The 18,141-nt window shown below is 37.2% G+C and overlaps 1 protein-coding gene across 24 annotated transcripts in view; it reads left to right on the top strand.

The window, feature by feature from the left end:
- STXBP5L (syntaxin binding protein 5L) overlaps positions 1–17,437 on the top strand; it is a 349,911-nt gene extending 332,474 nt beyond the window's left edge. For all 24 annotated transcript variants that reach the window (XM_023623677.2, XM_070243721.1, XM_070243724.1 and 21 more), the window contains 5 exons: positions 5,664–6,024; positions 11,751–11,916; positions 14,364–14,475; positions 16,142–16,362; positions 16,938–17,437. In XM_023623677.2, coding sequence (XP_023479445.1) covers positions 5,664–6,024; positions 11,751–11,916; positions 14,364–14,475; positions 16,142–16,362; positions 16,938–16,979 — 902 coding nt within the window. In that variant the 3' untranslated portion in view covers positions 16,980–17,437. The remainder of the gene's footprint in view (positions 1–5,663; positions 6,025–11,750; positions 11,917–14,363; positions 14,476–16,141; positions 16,363–16,937) is intronic.
- The last annotated feature ends 704 nt before the right edge of the window (positions 17,438–18,141 follow it).

Below are 18,141 nucleotides of genomic sequence, written 5' to 3'. Positions count from 1 at the left end.
ACTTTAGTCTGTATCACGATCACCTGTAGGGTTTGTCACAATGCAGATTATTGGGATCCCACCCCCAGAGTTTCTATTCAGTAGGTCTAGGGTAGGGTCTGAGGATTTGCATTTTTAATAAGCTCCCAGGTGATGCTAATCTTACAAATGCAAATTTACATCCTGAGAGGGGAAAACCTACAGTTATTTCCTCCTGGATAGGGAAAAATCCAAGTCCTTCCTTCTTCTGTGTCTTTTTCCTGTGTGTCTCCTTTACTCTCACACGACTACCACACTCACAACACTCTGACACCAGATATGCGGAAGTTTCTCCCTACAACAAGCAGTTCTCTGCAACACCAGCTGGGTGTCCTACAATTTAACTCAATTCTGTCAGATCCCATTGGTTAAGGTCTCAGTCCCACAAGACTGTCTGCCCACCCTCCTTCAGATGCCATTCGCAAATCTAGGTTGTCACCGGTGCTTCTGACCTATCGGCTTTAAATCTAAGGGTCCCACAACTCCCTCCTCGGGTTCAATTAATTTGCTAGAGCAGCTCACAGAACTTAGGAAAACTGTTTACTTACTGTTTACCAGTTTATTATGAAAGGATACAGATGACTATCCAGATGGAAGAGATGCATAGGGCAGGGTATGTGGGAAGGAACACAGGGCTTCCATGTCTTCTCCAGAAGTGTCACCCTCCCCACACCTCCAGCTGTTCACCAACCCGGAAACTCTCCAAACCCCTTCCTTTTGGGTTTTTATGAAGGTTTCATTACACAAGCATGATTGATTAAATCATTGGCCATTGGTGACTGAACTCCATCTCCAGCTCCTTTCCTCTCCTAGGAGTGGAGGTGGGCTGGGGCTGAAAGTGCCAACCCTCTAATCACATGGTTGGCTCCTCCTGGCAATCAGCCCCCATCCTTAGGTGAGGTCCCAAACTCGCCTCATTAACATAAAAAAAGAGTAAATATTATGCAAGCCCAGTGGGTGAATCAGTGGCAGGTGAAGGGGTTGCCCAGCCTGGACTCACCACCTCACCCTAGAGAGCAGAGTGTGGTCAGGAGTGAGGAGACAAAGGCCAGAGTTATGGGACAGGGGCCAGAACTGAAAAGTTCAGATGGGGGAAAAGAGCCAAAATAAAAGAGTTATAAAGACTAGAAGTTAGTCATAAATAGGGGAAAAAAATAAAATGGTAGCGAAAAGCCCTGGTGTGAAATATCCATTCCTGGCCATAACAGCAAATAAATGGTGTTGCTTAAAACCCAAAATTCCAAGGGTTTTAGGAGCTCTGTGCCGGAAACTGGGATAAAGGCCAAGTATATGTTTATTATAAATCATAATATCACACAGGCATATTCAGCCTAATCACAATCCTGGTTAAATTTAATTCTACCTACTTTCTTTCTATACCTGTGTGTCTAGATGAATATGGCTGGAGAAAATATATAACCACACAAAATAGTCTCATTTTGAAATAAATTATCAATAACTTCAAGTGGGCTTCTGTGCTGCTGGATAGTCATACTATATTTCCCTAGTCCTCTCTCCCAGCCTATTGAACAACAATCTCATGTTTTCTCCACTCTCCTCAAACCTCCAACACCTTCTCCACTGTTTTCAATCTCAGCTAATGATCATGTGTTCTCTTTTATTGAGAAACTTGAAACAATCCGATAAGAACTTCAGCAGCTGCCACCACCATATCTACCAAGTTACCTGTCTATATGTCCATGGCCTCTATATTCTCTCCTGTTATTATGACTTAACTGTGTAAGCTCCCAACTCGGCCAGCTTCTCCAGGGTACACTAGATTCTACCCCGTTTCACCAATTCAAGAAAGTCAATCCAGCAATTTTCCCTCTGTTTCCTTTATATAATTATATTATTATATATAATTTTTATATATAATATTTATCTATTTATAATAAATATTTCTCTTTCTACTAGATCAGCATATAAACATGCTGTTGTTTCTCTCATTAAAAGAGAAAAACCCTTTCTTGAACTATTCTTCTATAATGTCCCATTTCACTTTTTCTTTAATGCAAAATTCCTTGAAATGGTTGTGTTATATTCACTATTGACCAGTTTTATTCTCCTATTCTCTCTTGGGTCTATTCTAATCAAGCTTTCTCCCACACCAATCAATGATATTCCTATATAGGTCACCACTGACCTCATTGCTAAATCCAACGGTCAGTTCTCAGGCCACATCTTACTTGATATGTCAGCAACATATTATAGTTTACCATCCCCTGTACCTTAACACACTTCTCTTGGATTCCAGAACACTTTGTTGACCTAGTTTTCTTCCTACCTTTCTAGCCATTCCTTCTTAGTCCTCTTTGCTGGTTCCTCCTCATTTCACTGGACTTAAAACATCAGAATACTAAAGACTGACTTCTTGAAACTTTTCTGTTTCCTATTTATATTCAAGCCCTAGGTGGAATCAGTCAGCCTTATGACTTTAAATGTCATTTATAATCTAATAGGTCATATATTTATATTTATAGTCTGGACCTATCCCCAAATTTCTGGCATAGATATCCAGTTATTTGACATCCACTTGGATGTCGAATAGGCATTTCAAATTTAACATGTCCGAAACTGAGTTCCTGATATTCCTTTCTCCCATAGTCTTTCCCACATCTATTAGTGGCAATTCCATCTTTCCAATTCTCAGGTGAAAAACATTAGAATCATCCTTGACTGCTATGTTTCTTTCACACTCTAAAACAAATTTATTAGCAAATTCTGTTGGCTTCATCTTTATAATATACTCAGATTCTGACCATTTCTCACCATCTCTACTGTTACCACCTGGTTTGAGAAAGCCTCTATCCACCTCTCACCTGAATTATTGTATTAACCTCTTAACTGCTTTCCCTTCCTCCAACCTTGACGCCCTTTAGGATACGCCCAGCAGGAAGAATAATCCTGTTAAGTGTCTACAAGACCCTACATGACCTGGCTCCATATTACCTCTCTGATCTCATCATCTATGAGTCTATCCTTCACTGCTCTAGAAAGTCAAGATCTGTAAAGAGTTTTAAATTTTACTTTATTTGCAAGCTGATAAAGTTAGGTTGCCAGTTTCATGGATGCTGATAGAAAACGTGAGACTCCTGGGTCAGAGATGAAGGATAATCAGAGTACAGAATATCAGCATTTTGTGCTGATTTCCTGAGCCATAATTCCCACAGTATGATGCAAAGAAACCTTCTCTTCTGAATTAGTCTGCTCAGGCTGCCACAACAAAATACCACGGACTGGGTGGCTTAAACAACAGAAATTTATTTTCTCACACATCTGGAGACTGGAAGTCCCAAATCAACATGCCCATCAGTTGGTATCTGATGAGAGCTTTCTCCTGGAGTTGCAGACAGCTGCCTTCTCACTGTGTCCCCACAGAGAGAGAGAGAGAGTGCTCAAGCGCGCTCTGGTGTCTCTTCTTATAAGGACACTAATTTTATCAGGTCAAGGCCCCACTCTTATGACCTCATTTAACCTTAATTATTTCTTTAGAGGCCCCATCTCCAAATACATCCACACTGGGTTAGGGCTTCAACATATGAATTTGGAGGAGGGGAGAGGCAGAAACATTTAGTCCATAACACCTTCTACTCGATTTAAAATTTACTCCCACCTTTTCCCAACAGTTCATGTCCCCCTTTCTGCTTCACTTTGTTCTTTAGTACTTATTACTATCTAATATCTCATATATATACTTTTTAGCATGTATGCTGTCTGTCTCTATCATAGAAAGTAAGTTCTATAAAGGTAAGGATTTTTGTTTTATTCGCTATTGTATTCCCTGTGCCTAAAACAGAGCCTAGAATACATAGTAGGCCCTCAATAAGTATTTGTTGATTGAATGAATGAAGGTTGTAGTGGGGAGGGCTGGTAATTTGGAAAGCTGGAGTAAGATACACATCTAGCTACTGAGACCTTCTTTAAGAGGAAAGTCCTAATTAATTGTGTGGTTAATTATTTACTGTAGACTGAATTGTTAGGATCTTATTATAGAAGCCCTTAAATTTAAGCTTACTTTGTAACGAAGTGTATTTCTGAAAGAGTAGCAGCTCATAATTTGGACTTGCTTTTTTTTTTTTAAGTTAGGAAAGATAAAAGAGTTATAAAGATTAATAATACATTCTTGGGAAGACATAAGCCCTGTATAAACCTAACGAACAGAATATAATCAAAGCATTTTGCCACAAATTAGGAAACAAAGCAGCTGTTTTGGCAAGGGCAGCTTATTGAGAAACTGTCATTTTGATGCTGACAGATTGTGAGAGTAAGGTATAAACAAAATGGCTTCCAAAATGTAGATTTCTTGTCGTTTTAACCTGCTTTAGGTTATCTCTAAATTGAGGATGCTGAGATATTTACACTTAGAAAAGTCTGCCCGTGGCAGCAGGTATTTATGGAAAGGTGGTTTTATAGAATAGAAGGATCAATCCTAGATGAATTCTAATTAAATCATTCATCCTAGCTTTTGGCATTATTTTTTCTTCGTGGGAGGTCGGGAGAGCTGTTCCTTTGTGCCTTGATCCTCAGACCGAAGCACCTAAATGCCTACTCTCTCATCCTCTTCAGCTACCCCTGTTGGACATTTACAGGCTGCCTAGTTTTAAAGTGGATTTAAAAATACAACTGAGATGTTAAATCATCCAAACATGTTATTTTGAATCTGATAAATTTTAAGTATTTTAAATTATAAAGTACTTTCTAAATAGAATACATTTTTCTATATCACCTTTCCCTTTTCAAGTCTCTGTTGCATGTACACTCTTGAGGCAGATCAGCCTGGGTTCACCCCCTTCCTCTCTATATCATGTCAAAGGACAAAGGTAAGAAAAGCCTGCTAGGGCACCGCTTGGGGGAGAGTCAGGAAATGTCCAGAGGTCAATCTATCCCAAGTTACCTCCTAAGCCTTAAAGTATCCTGTCCTCCAGGACTGGTAAAAATCACTCATAGGTAATAATCTGGCATGGATATTCAACCTTGGAGGATCCAGGTGAGTAAACCTCTTTTCTGTATAAAGATGCATAAGCCTACCTAAGAACCAAAGGAATTTTTTTTTTCATTCAATCAGAATTGCTAGCATGATCTCTAGATGTTGAGATTTCATGAAATTTATTCTGTCTTCAATTTCAGAAGAAAAATAAAATCATTTTCTAGTAAATGAGCTATGAAATAAGGAAATGGAATCAGATGGCATGATTATTTTTTCAGTTGAAGTTATTTCAATGAATGAAAATTTAAAATTTTCTAAAATTTGCTTTTTAAAAAAGGATTTTAAGGGGGACTATATAGTATAGTGAGAGAATATTGATACTGAATTCGGAATTGGGAAACCTGAGTTCTAGTCCAGGCTAGCCACTAACTTGCTATGTGACTTGGCCCAAGTCTCGTCATGTTTCTGGGTCTCTGTTTTCTCATGAATATAATGAGAGAATTTCACAAGTTGATGTCTTAGACTCCTTTTTGACTCAATATTCTGTGATTCTGAGTTGAATAACATGAACTCACAAATCTAATTGTGATAATAATCTATATTATGACACTATAGATATAAATTATCATAACATAAAACATTTATTGCCCATAGAAGAATAGCAGCTGTTTTAGAAAGATTTTCGTGTGCCAGTGATATGAAATTGTTTTTATAGGTACATTCCTCTCATTGAAAGGAGCTGTTCTAACATTCTCCTGTATGGACCGAACTGGCGGATTAATGCAACCGCCATATGAAGTTTGGAGGGATCCAAACAACATAGATGAAAATGAAAAATCTTGGAGAAGGAAACTGGTCATGAACTGCCCCTCTCCGTCCCAAGAAATAGGAGATCATCAGTATACAATAATCTGCTCAGAAAAACAAGCCAAAGTCTTCTCACTGCCTTCTCAGACTTGCCTTTATGTTCATAACATCACCGAGACATCTTTTATACTGCAAGCAGATGTGGTGGTCATGTGTAACAGTGCCTGCTTGGCATGCTTTTGTGCCAATGGGCATATCATGATAATGAGGTACTTGCCTTCTTTATAAATTATCTGGTAATCACAATAGTGCCAGCAAGGTACAATTTTGAAAAGTGTGTAATGTGCAAGATGTTATCAAGAAGCAACCTGAGATCATTGTTTCATTATGTTTGTGAATGTTTTATTGTTCAACAATTTGAGGAGAGTTTGGGTTTTTTATTTTTTGTTTTTGCTTTTTGGCTAAATATGCTTTGCATTACGAATGAAATATATATTTTAATTGACATCAAGGAATCTAGGGAAAGAGTGATTTTCCAGTCATTAACACATTCATTCAACAAACATTTATTGAGCATATGGTATCTCCCAGATGCTATGCTAGGCACTGGAAATATAAAGATTAATAAACTGCAAGGAAAAGAAATGAAGTATTGGGGGTCAGCCCTGTGGCGTAGTGGTTAAGTTCACATGCTCTGCTTCAGCAGTCCAGGGTTCACAGCTTTGGGTCTTAGGCACAGACCTACACATCCCTCATCAAGCTGTGCTGTGGCAGCATCCCATATATAAAGTAGAGGAAACTGGCATGGATGTTAGCTCAGGGACAGTCTTCCTCACAAAAAAAAAAGAAGAAGAAAGAAATGAACTGTTACCTTCATTTGGACAACTGGACTATAGTCCAGTTTCATAGTCCACCCAAGAATTTTGCTTACAAAATTTAATTTGGTCTTTATACCTTCTCTAGGATATAGGAAAATAAAGTAATATTTGCATCCTCCATTTTACATATGTTAATAAATTAAAGTTTTAGTTTGCCTAAGGTTGCAAGTCTTGGAAATGGTGAGACCACTACTGAACAGACACTTTATCAAAAGTCATCAGACAACTTATTTTTTTCCAGCTTTATTTAGATATAATTGACATATAACATTGTATAAATTTAAGGTATACAATGTGATGATTTGATATTGCTTATAGTGTAAAATGATTACCACACTAAGGTTAGTTAACACATCCATCATCTCACACAGTTACCATTTGTGTGTGTGTGTGGTGAGAACTTTTAAGATCTACTCTCTTAGCAACTTTCAAGTATATAATACAGTATTGTTAACTATATGTATATATGTACCATGCTAGACATTAGATCCCCAGAATTTATTCATCTTGTAACTGGAAGTTTATACTCTTTGACCACATTTATAATAAGGTATCACCTAAGAGATTTTATTATACTGTTAGTGAATTGAAGTAAAATTCATGAGATACAATAATTACCTAATAATTTTATGAATTTAGCAAACACTTAATAAACATATAGTATGTAGAAGTCACTGTCATCCATTTTAATATCTCACCTAGTTCCAAAAATCACCGAGACAATTAAGCATACTGGCCTGTGAAGGATGTAAAAATTAGTAAAACATAGTCCTAATCCTTAAGAAGCTTACTATCAAATTGGGGAGAGAAGACAGGTACACAAGTAATTATAACATAAAGAACATGTATATTCCAAAAGAGGAAATGTAGAGTTGAATCTTCTAGTCAAAACTAAGTCCCCAGAGTTCAGTCATGAGATAGTTGAATATATTTTATAAAAAAAGGAGTTGTTGGAAGGAAAGTAAACTGGAAAGGTAGATTGGGGCAAATTGTTGAGGACCCTTAATGGCAGGCTAATGAGCTTGACATTATCAATAAATAGGAAATGGGGTTTTTAAAGCAGGTCATTAACTGGTTCTGGCTAAGCACTAGGAAGTGACGTGAGGGAGGGCTGGGGATGGTCTTTTGAACTGAAGTGGTAGCTATCTAGCAGGCAAGGCGAGACTAGATGTGAGGGACAATCAAGGGAAACTTGCTTAATGTAAAACTGATTGGTTATAGAAAGTATTGGAGGTCATCAAAAAATCTCAGGGCTAGAAGAGAACATAAAGGTTAAAAAAAATTTTGTGAACCTGGATAACAGTGATGTCATTAGCAGATAGGAAAGTCAGGAGAATTTGGAAAGGCTGATAATGAGAAGTTTGAGAATTAATTGAGAATGAATGCTTGGAGTCTGAAGTGCTTATACGCCATCCTGAAGAAGTTTAGCAAGCAATTTAAGGTCTGGACTCTTAGAAAAATACAGGTGGAAGATCCAGCTCTGGAAGTTGTCTATGTAAATGTATTCGTGAAAGTTATGGCAGTAAATGAGATCATCAAAGAAGATAGTTTAAAAAGAGAGGAGAAATAGATTGATCTGGGGACAAAAACTTGGGGATGTGTCTACGTTTATGTGGTGGAAGAAAGAAGATCCAGCAAAGGAGGTTGAAAAGTCATCAAAGAGAGAGAAAAAGGACCAGAATATGTAACTGCATCAAATAAAAAGGGTACAAGAGTATCAAAACAAAGGATAAAAGACCACAAAAACAATGGTCAACAGGTTCAGATATAGCAGAGAGGCCAAAGAATTTGGGTACAAGAAAAAACACTAGACCTGGCAACTAGTAGGATATTAGTGATCTTTGAGAAAGCAAATCTCAGGGGCATGGTGGAGGCAAAAACTAAATTTTCAAGGGCGCAAGAATAGAGGCAGATCAAGAGTTGACAAACTTACAGCCCACAGGCCATATCTACGTTGCCCTCCCCACAATCTGACAGAGCACAGCCTGCAAGCTAAGAATGATTTTTACATTTTTAAATTGTTGAAAAAAATCAAAGAGAAGACTACTTCATGATATGTGAAAATTATATGAAATTCAGATTTCAATGTCCATAAATAAAGTTCTTTTGAAACACAGCCACACTCATTTGTTTACATATTGTCTGTAGCTGCTTTTGCACAACAGGGCAGAGTTGAATAGTTACAACAGAGACCACATGGCCTACGAAGCCTAAAATGTTTACTACCTGGCCTGTTAAAGAAAGTCTGCCAACTCCTGGTGTAGATGATGCTTTCAGGATATTTTGTGGCAAAGGGAGAGATGAGAGACAGGAAAGTAGTTCAAGAGCAAAACTAGGTTTTTGGAAGTGTTTTTGCTGTTATATTTTCTTTAATAGGGGAGACGTGAGTAGATTTATAAGCCAAGGAGAAGTAGTTAGCAGAGAAAGTTTTCAAAAAATAAAAACAATCATTTATGGTCTGCTCATTCTCTTATATAGTTCTGGTTCTTTCTCTCTTTATCTGGTTTCTCTTTCTCAAAGTATTTTTAGAGATTTCTGATGAAGGTCATTCCAGTCTTGTTTGAAAATGATGACTTAACTCCTAGATACGCCTTAGTTTGTGAAAAATAAAAATGCATACACACACACCCCCTACCCTCCCTTAAGCTCACATTTAGTCACTCAAAATTTGTTTTTAATTAAAAGACATTAAACTGTTACGTCACAATTGAGATTTTAGCTTGAAAATGATTACTTTCCCTGTTTTTGCAAAATTTTAGTGTCGTTTTCTTATATGGTATTGAGTATATCTGAAAATTAATTTCTATTTAAATGAATATGTGCTACCATCTACGTTTATGAGAAGGGAGATTTCTTGAGAAATGAAAAACAAGAGAGAGTTTAAAAAGCAACAGGAGTCATAGCAACAGGAGAGATGATCTCTCTGTCTTCCTCTGCCCTTTGTAAAAGCTGCTTTACGTGATAATGGTACTTTATTATTATTCCCTAGTAGAAACTCTTCATGTGCTCCTGAGGATCTCAAAAGCATTTGAAAAGGAAATGATTTTGACATAATTTTAGTAACATATAAGGTGTGGCTAGGAAATAATATGTGGCTTGAGGAACTGAATCCTACAAATTGCCATGCTCCTGACTGATCATCTTCCCATGCTAAGCATATTCCCAGATCTTCGCAGACCCTATCAGAACTTAACTATACTGAGCCTCATCTCCTCAAGTCCCAGTTTTCTGATGGATGGCAAGTAGTTAATGATTGCTTATGTGCTAATGTGCCTAGACCTAGAAAAGAGTAGAGAGAGATACAAGAGGCTTATCTATGTATGCGTTCTCAAACTAGGCTGTAAGAGCCTTTTGTGTGTGTGTCTGTGTGTGTGTGTGAGGAAGATTGGCCCTGAGTGAACATCTGTGCCAATCTTACTCCACTTTATGTGGGATGCCACCACAGCATGGCTTGAGGAGCAGTGATGGGTCTACGCCTGGGATCTGAACCTGTGAATCCCAGGCTGCCTAAATGGAGTCCGTGAACTTAACCACCACACCACCAGGCCTGCCTCAGTAAAAGCCATTTTTAGTGAGAACCATCTTAAGTCACTTGACACTTTCCTTATAAAAGTGTCCCTGCACAGAAAAAAATCTATTCTTTTTTTTCTTCAGCTTTAACAGTACTTGTTTCCTAGCCCTTAGCAATTGACTTACTTTTTTCCTACCTAAAGTGATTACATCTTTTTAATTTTATTATCTTGGCTTACTTTTATTATGCTAAATAGTCAAGAACGTAGCTTATCAGAAAAGTCCATTGGAACCTCTTCCCCACCACTGCCCACTAATTTGACTGAATCTATCATGGAAGAGTGTTTAATTGGGTTGGTTTTGGACTCATATCCTAAGGAGTTTAGTTACTTGAAATATCATAACATATATTTTTTAATATATTTTTTCTTACTAAGTTTGACATCCAGTATGTAATTTACACTTAACAAAACATCTCGATTCATATGAACCACATATCAAATGCTCAATAGCCACATGTGGCTAGTGGCTACCATATTGGACAGGACAGAGCTAGAACCTCATGAAAAGTATATTCCAAAAGCACAGATTTCAGGTCTACCACATTTTATATGGTAAAGTTCTAAGGCTTAAATTGTGATTACAAACTACTTTGATAAGAGAAATCAGTACTATTTTTTCAAGGTGCTATTTTTATGATCTGGGATAATTTAATATCATTGTGCACACTAGAATCAATAGAATGATTTCAAAGCTTGAGATTTAATTACAAGTATTTATTTTTCTCCTTTTGGCATTAGAGGTGTGATTTAAAAGCAATGAGACTGGTTTTCTTCAGTAGTTTATAAAACTGACTCTGACAGTATCCAAAAGGACGTTCTGATGAATATTTAAGCAAAATCATTGGCTACAACATTAGAATAAGCATATAGCCATTTGGTAAGACACTTGAGATGAGTGGTATTCATTTGGATGTGCAAATTCTGATCTATTATTTATAACTTATTCTCATTCCCTTACAGCCCCGGCCGTGTTTATTTATTAAGCATGCCTTCAGTGCAGGTGCCCTAAGTCATAGGTAATTTTCATTTCCTGTGTATAGAGGGAGTAAAGGACTGGGAAGCAAAGCCACTCGATTCCCAGGCACAGTGAACTGGACTCACTTCACCTCTCGATCAGTGCATAACCTCCTCAGACTCAGGAGTTTTGCCTTAAAAAGGGAAAACAGACCAAGTATGCAGTCAGCCACTTTCTAGCTATGATGTTTCTGTGATAACCAAAGATCATAACTATACTAGGAATCTGTGAAATGCTGCGAAAAGTATCCTGAAATTGCTGGCCACTGCATTCAGTCCATCCTTCAAGGACATTTGTTAGGTATCTGTGTGGATGAAGATAGAAGGACTGTGCCCATGACCCTTGTGTATATGATTTTAAGTGAAAGTCTAGTTTACTACCACTGGGACTTCAAGAGGATAAAAAGAAACCATAAAATAGTAGTATAAAAATGTACTGTTTTTATGTAAAGATCTGCAAATTTTATACAGAGAAATTAAAAGCTTCTAACAACTTGAATATGAAATGTGGATTTGCTCTTGTCCATTCAGCCTACCTAGTCTTCGTCCAATGTTGGATGTTAATTACTTGCCACTGACAGACATGAGGATAGCACGGACGTTTTGTTTTACCAATGAAGGACAGGCATTATACCTCGTTTCTCCTACTGAAATTCAGCGGTTAACATACAGCCAAGAGATGTGTGATAATCTACAGGTGGGTTAGGCACATTTATGAATAAACATTGGACATGGTTGTAAAGAGAGAATGAGAGAGATATCTAAAAGCTAAAAATATTATTGGGCCAGACAATAAAATGCCTTCCCTAAGATATGTTTTGCATATGTGTTCATCATTGTGACTCTACCAGCTTCTAGTATGGTTCTAGGTAAACAGAGAAAAAAATAAGAAACAGAGGGAGAATGTGAAGATCATACATATTAATAGTTAATTCTTTGTTGTTTATTTCACTGTTTGGTTTTTTGCCTATGGAGAATCCTCTGAAAAATTATATAAACTCTCCCTCCAGGGTGGAGAATATCTATGTACACACAAAAAATTTGCATACAATTCAGGGTGTTTGTGGACTTTTTTTAAAAAAAACCTTAATTTTGATTAAGAGCCATACAAAATAAATACATATCCTGAGGGTTAGAGTTGGGCATTTGTCTTTGATCATAGCAGTAAACAGAGCCTAGACACAGAATAAATATAAAAGCCTATCTAATCTTGGGTAAGTAGAAATTGTCACAAAATTTTCAAAGAGCATCTTAGAGATTTAATTGGTTCAACTCCTTCATTTTATAATAATAAAACTAAAACCCATTCATTATAATTTAGAGGTTAAGAGTATAAGCTCTGAACTGTTTAAGTTGTATTTTGCCTACTTGTATAACTTTGGGCATTTGCCTTAACCTACCTGTTTGCTCTACCTTGGAGCACTGTAAGTAAGAATTCACATAAAGTACTGAGCACAGTGCCTGGAACACAGTCAATTTTTTAAATAAATAATAATAAATGTTGTTATTATTGCTGTTCAACAAATACTTATTGAGCTTTTACCATATACCTGGTACTTGGCTAGGCTCTAGGAATACAATAACAAACAAGATACAAGTCCCTACCTGCTGGTGTGGAGGGAGAGATAAGAGACAACCACAATACTCTGTGGAAAATGCTCTCTACATATGGCTGTGCCAGTGCTGGGGAGATGTGTAAGAGGGGCACCTGGTTGATGGGACAGAAGGGAGGGGATTGTGAATGGTGACTAGGAGTTATCCACAGGAATGGATGGCTGGGGGTGGAAAAGGTCATGATATTCTCGACAGAGTAGTGGCATGCAAAAGCCCAGGGGTTCAGGCAACTACTAGCAAGGTGCAGAGTTGGGAAGTGAAAGAGTGGAGGGATGGTGCTGGAGAATCAGTCAAGAACAGATCTTAGGCACCTTTGTAAGCTCCTTAAGGAATCTGGCATTTATGCCGAGGGCAATAGAAAGTCATTAAAATGGTTTATCAAATTTGTTTATTAAAACAAATAATCTGGTTGTAGTACGGCAATTCGTTTTGAGGAATTAAAACTGAAGGTAGAACAATTAGGAGACTTTTCAAAACAAATTAAGACCAAAAATAACAGTGTCTTGAAGTAAGGCAACCAGCAGTGAGGATGGAGAAAAGTTAGCAGAGCCAATAGCTATAAAGTGCAATCAGTTGGAATGGAGAGTTATTAGATGTAGGAATGAGGGAAAGGAAGGAATTAATCATTACTCCCCGTTTCTGGCTTGGGGAACTAAGTAGGTGGTGCTGCTATTTCCAAAGAGAAGGGTTTCAGGAGGAAGAGCACAGGCCTGGTGAGTAGAGAGGTGAGGGGAAATGATGAAGGTAAAGTCATGCTGCCAGTTCAGAGACAGACTAATATTAGGTCACAGAACTCCTGACTTTTGGTTCAAGTTCCTTCCTTCATACCAATGGTTCTCAAATTTTGGCCTGCTTTGGAAAGACCTGGAGAGCAAGTTAAAAATATAGATAATCAGAGCACATCTATGTAGATTCTAATTTAGTATGTGTAGAATAAAGCCTGAGCAACTGTATTTCTAACAAAATGCTTCTCCAGTCATTCTAAAGCACAGCAAATACTGAGAACAACTGCACCTCGCCATGCAGTAGCTGCCTATTTTGACGCATCTAAATTATCCTGAGCCATTTCATAATTTTGTACTTGATATAAAAATAAATTCAGCCTTCCCCACATACCACCAAAGGCTTCCTATTTCATGGGGCAGTCCATGCTTGATTCAGGAAAGGGAACTGGGACAGGAAAGAGGCCATGGTAACTGAAAAAGGATCAGAAGTCTACATTGGTAGTTATTGAAAAGGTGGAAATTAATCGTAGGTGAATATATTAGGTTCCCATGCTTTCTAATTGTAGAAGGGAGAAGAGGGCAGAAAAATGAAAATTTTAGGACGTCAGTTACTGAAGAAGGGAAGAAAAAGGAGGTGGAGAAAGAAATCAGAGGTAGAACTGGGAGTAAAGCAAAAATCACCAGAAAAATATATGGAAAGTGGACTGTCTTTTCATGATGTGCTCTAACATACTACAGTGTTATCTTTTGATCTACTAATTTATTTTTCCTTGCTGTAATGCTTTTTTCTTTGAATTTGGTACAGGATATGCTAGGAGATTTGTTTACTCCCATAGAGACACCAGAAGCTCAGAACAGAGGCTTTCTGAAGGGACTGTTCGGTGGCAGTGGGCAAACATTTGACAGAGAAGAGCTTTGTGAGTAAACTCCTGATTGTAAAATTGCATCACAAAATAGAAGACCTGTTTCTGTGTGTGGATGGATGTGTGTGTGTGTGTGTGTGTGTGTGTGTGTGTGTGGAACACTGTAATATGAGATCTCAAATTCTGGACTAGCTTTTTTTTGCTTCTATACCATAAAAATTATTTCTGTTTACCAAACATGAATAAAATGGATCACTTCATATTAGGAAATAGTTTAACAAAAACAGCACATGTAATTCATCCAAACAATGAGTAAGCTAATAAATGTGTCATTTGCAAGTAGCTCATACCTGAAAGGCAGGGTGAAGACATTTGGTTACTAAAGTCTGGAAAAATGTTTTTGAATCTGCCTCCTTTAACCACTGCTGGGAAACAGATTCTTTATTCAGAACCCAAGGTTTATCAATGCTACAGAATAAATTACTTTAAAAATCTGCCAGTGAGACTCTGATGAATAATAATCAAAAAGCAGTAGAAAGATACTAGGGAACATTTTAAGAAAGAAGAATATATTTTCCAGAATATCTCACCACCATTTGGCTCTGCAGATCAAAACTCCTTTACTCTTGAACTTTTTTAACTATGCAAGAGATCTAGGTGCCTCCACACAATGGAATATTATTCAGCCATAAAAAGGAGTGAAGTTTGATACATGCTACAAGATGGATGAACCTTGAAAACATGCTAGGTTAAAGAAGGAAGACAAAAAAGGCCACATATTGTATGATTCCATTTATATGAAATGTCCAGAACAGGCAAATCCATAGAGACAGAAGGTAGAGTAGTGGTTGCCAGGGTCTAGGGCAAGGAGGCTTTGGCAAGTGACTGCTCATGGGGATGGAGTCTCTTTTTGGGATAATGAAAATGTTCTAAAATTAGATAGTGGTGATAGTTTCAGAACTCTGTGAATACACTAAAAACCACTGAATTGTACATTTTAAAAGAGCGAATTTTATGGTATGTTAATTATATCTCAATAAGGCTCTTTTTAAAAAAAAATAGATCAGATTCCATTCCTAACGTTACATCCTTGGGAATGCTCATTAAATTGCTCAAGTTAACTTTCAATTTAAAAAATTACTTCATTAAAATTAAATGAAACTGGAGCTTTGTAAGTAATGAAGAAATTTTTAGTCTTTTATAAAGTAACAAAATTTCAACAAATGTATATTATTGTCCCTCATGCATCTACCCCATTCTCTAGTATTTATACACACACAGATTTAAAAACAACTGAGGCTTACAAAGGCTGAGACCAAGATGAACAGAGAAGGTTGGCATGAAGTCTTGGGCAGAAATTTAAACAAATGATCAGGCCTGAAATTGGAACAGACACAAGTGTGGGTTAAATATGAGGTCACATATATTGTGAGCATCCCAATTCAGCAACATCAAGAAATGCAATTATGCTATATGGTATGGAACCCCCATACATACAAAAATGCATATGGAAACAATACCTCTCTCAGTCTCTTTTTAGGCAGTTTTTGGGTAAGTGCTAACATCTCCAAACACATATCTATGATAGGACCAAATACGTCTCTCTTTTAATGAGAATTATGACAGTAGAATTTAATATATGTACTTTGGTGATAAACTTGACTACAATTATTTAAATTACTGACAAAATGTTTTAAATTGCTATGGTTTGCATTCCCAGTTGGGGAAGCTTCAGCAGGAAAAGCATCCCGTAGCCTTGCACAACACATTCCTGGACCAGGTGGTATAGAAGGGATGAAAGGCGCTGCTGGAGGAGTGATGGGAGAGCTGACTCGTGCACGGATCGCACTTGACGAGAGAGGACAGAGGCTGGGAGAACTGGAAGAGAAAACTGCGGGCATGATGACCAGCGCCGAAGCATTTTCCAAACATGCACACGAGGTAAACTGCTGACATAGATATCGGCATCTTCATACAGTAAGAACTTGAAACATTCAGGTCCTGCACAAGAAAGCTTAGACAGAGATGCCTCTGTAAGTAATCCTGTGTGAGAACCAAGGTAAATTGAATTTCATTATAAGTTTTATAATTCCTTCAGTATCTGGGGGAAAAAAGTTTTTAAAAAATAATAAGTTAATGCTTCTTTACCTTAGGATATAATTTAAAAGAAAATTATCCATTGATTCTGATATACCGGGTCTCTCTTGTGCATCAGCTGCTAAAAAGGCACTTAGGTAGATTACACGGGCCCCCAAGAAGGTGCGAGGGCAGGAGAGGCTGGGATCACACACTCCTTTTTGTCCCAATCATTAAAAATCATTTCCTGTCAGCTGAGTCTTTACAGCTTAAGTTTTTTAAAAATCTTTTTCACACACGCTTTATTTCACAAAATAAAAGAGTTTTCTAAGTTTTGAGATTTAGTTAGATATGCATGACTAACTCAATATGAGCTTGCTTTGATTAGCACTTTTAAAGATTTTTTTTAATGTCTTATGGTGACTATTTTTTCTTTGCAGTTAATGCTGAAATATAAAGATAAGAAATGGTACCAATTCTAAACTTCTAAAGAAGCTGTGACTGCTTTGAGAAACCATTATTCAGGGAAACCAAATTTATTCCCAGCATCACTATCCAACTGCTAGAAGCCAGTTTCTTCTACAAAATGTTCCATTACAGTCCATCTCAAGTTATCATAAAGGAGATTTATCAGAGACACTGTACAACCCAAAGGCTGGAACCCTGGTTAAAATCCTGAGATGTGTCTGAATTCGCCTTTTTCCACACGGAATGGAGCTATCATCTTGGCATGTCATTTGCTAAGGATTTACATTTAGGAACTACGGGGAGTCCTTCTGATTTGAAAAATCCTGTACAAACAAGAGCTTTAATGCACTTAATGAAAAAAATCTTTGCATGATAAATTAACATCTTAAGAGGAAAAGAAAAAAAGCACGTGTGACAGAAGAAAAAAAAGATTTGTAGTAAACTATTTTTGTAAATTGGGCCACACCTGACAATTTTAAAAATCTGCATTGGAAGATATCAGTGCATTTCAAGTACATTTGCCATTCCCAACTGAAAAAGAAAAGAAAACAAAAACCAGAGTTTTCTTCTCATCTGTAACTTTCATTATACTAGGACATTATTGAATTCTCATGGCAAGACTCTGATTAATGTTCCTCTCTCTCCATAATATTTTACATCACTCACAGTTCTTCATCATAATCAAGTATTGCCAGATACCCAACACAATTATTTCCATTTCTGTCACCTTCAGAGCTATTTTTAGTCACAAACTATGCAGGGTTGGGTCACTTCAAAGCATTTTTTTCAGCCTGGCTTGTATTCTGCAGGAGTTGATAGGTTTGGGGAAATTAGACTATAGGGACAATGCAGTTAGCTTTGAGAACTGATTTCACACACTCTGGTTTCCGTTTCTAAAGTGATATACTTTTAATGCTCCATTTGTATCCTTGTCTGCCGATTACACAGTATATTACTGTTCAAACCCAGTGGGGTCTTCAATCCAAAGGTGCTCTTGCAGCCTGACACTCGCAGACCAAACTGGTCATTCTCTGTAGTATGATTCAGTAAAACCTCAGCTAATGTTTTAGCAAAGGGACTCTGATTTATTACATTTCTGATTAACAAGGGCTTTCATGAGAAAATACTTTTTGTTTCAATACTTATTATTGAAAATCTTTATAAAATGAAGTGGTG

The sequence above is a fragment of the Equus caballus genome, chromosome 19 (assembly GCF_041296265.1).
Source record: "Equus caballus isolate H_3958 breed thoroughbred chromosome 19, TB-T2T, whole genome shotgun sequence".
Taxonomy (NCBI): domain Eukaryota; kingdom Metazoa; phylum Chordata; class Mammalia; order Perissodactyla; family Equidae; genus Equus; species Equus caballus.
The sequence above is the reverse complement of the archived record's forward strand: the minus strand, read 5'-3'. Positions and strand labels throughout refer to the sequence as shown.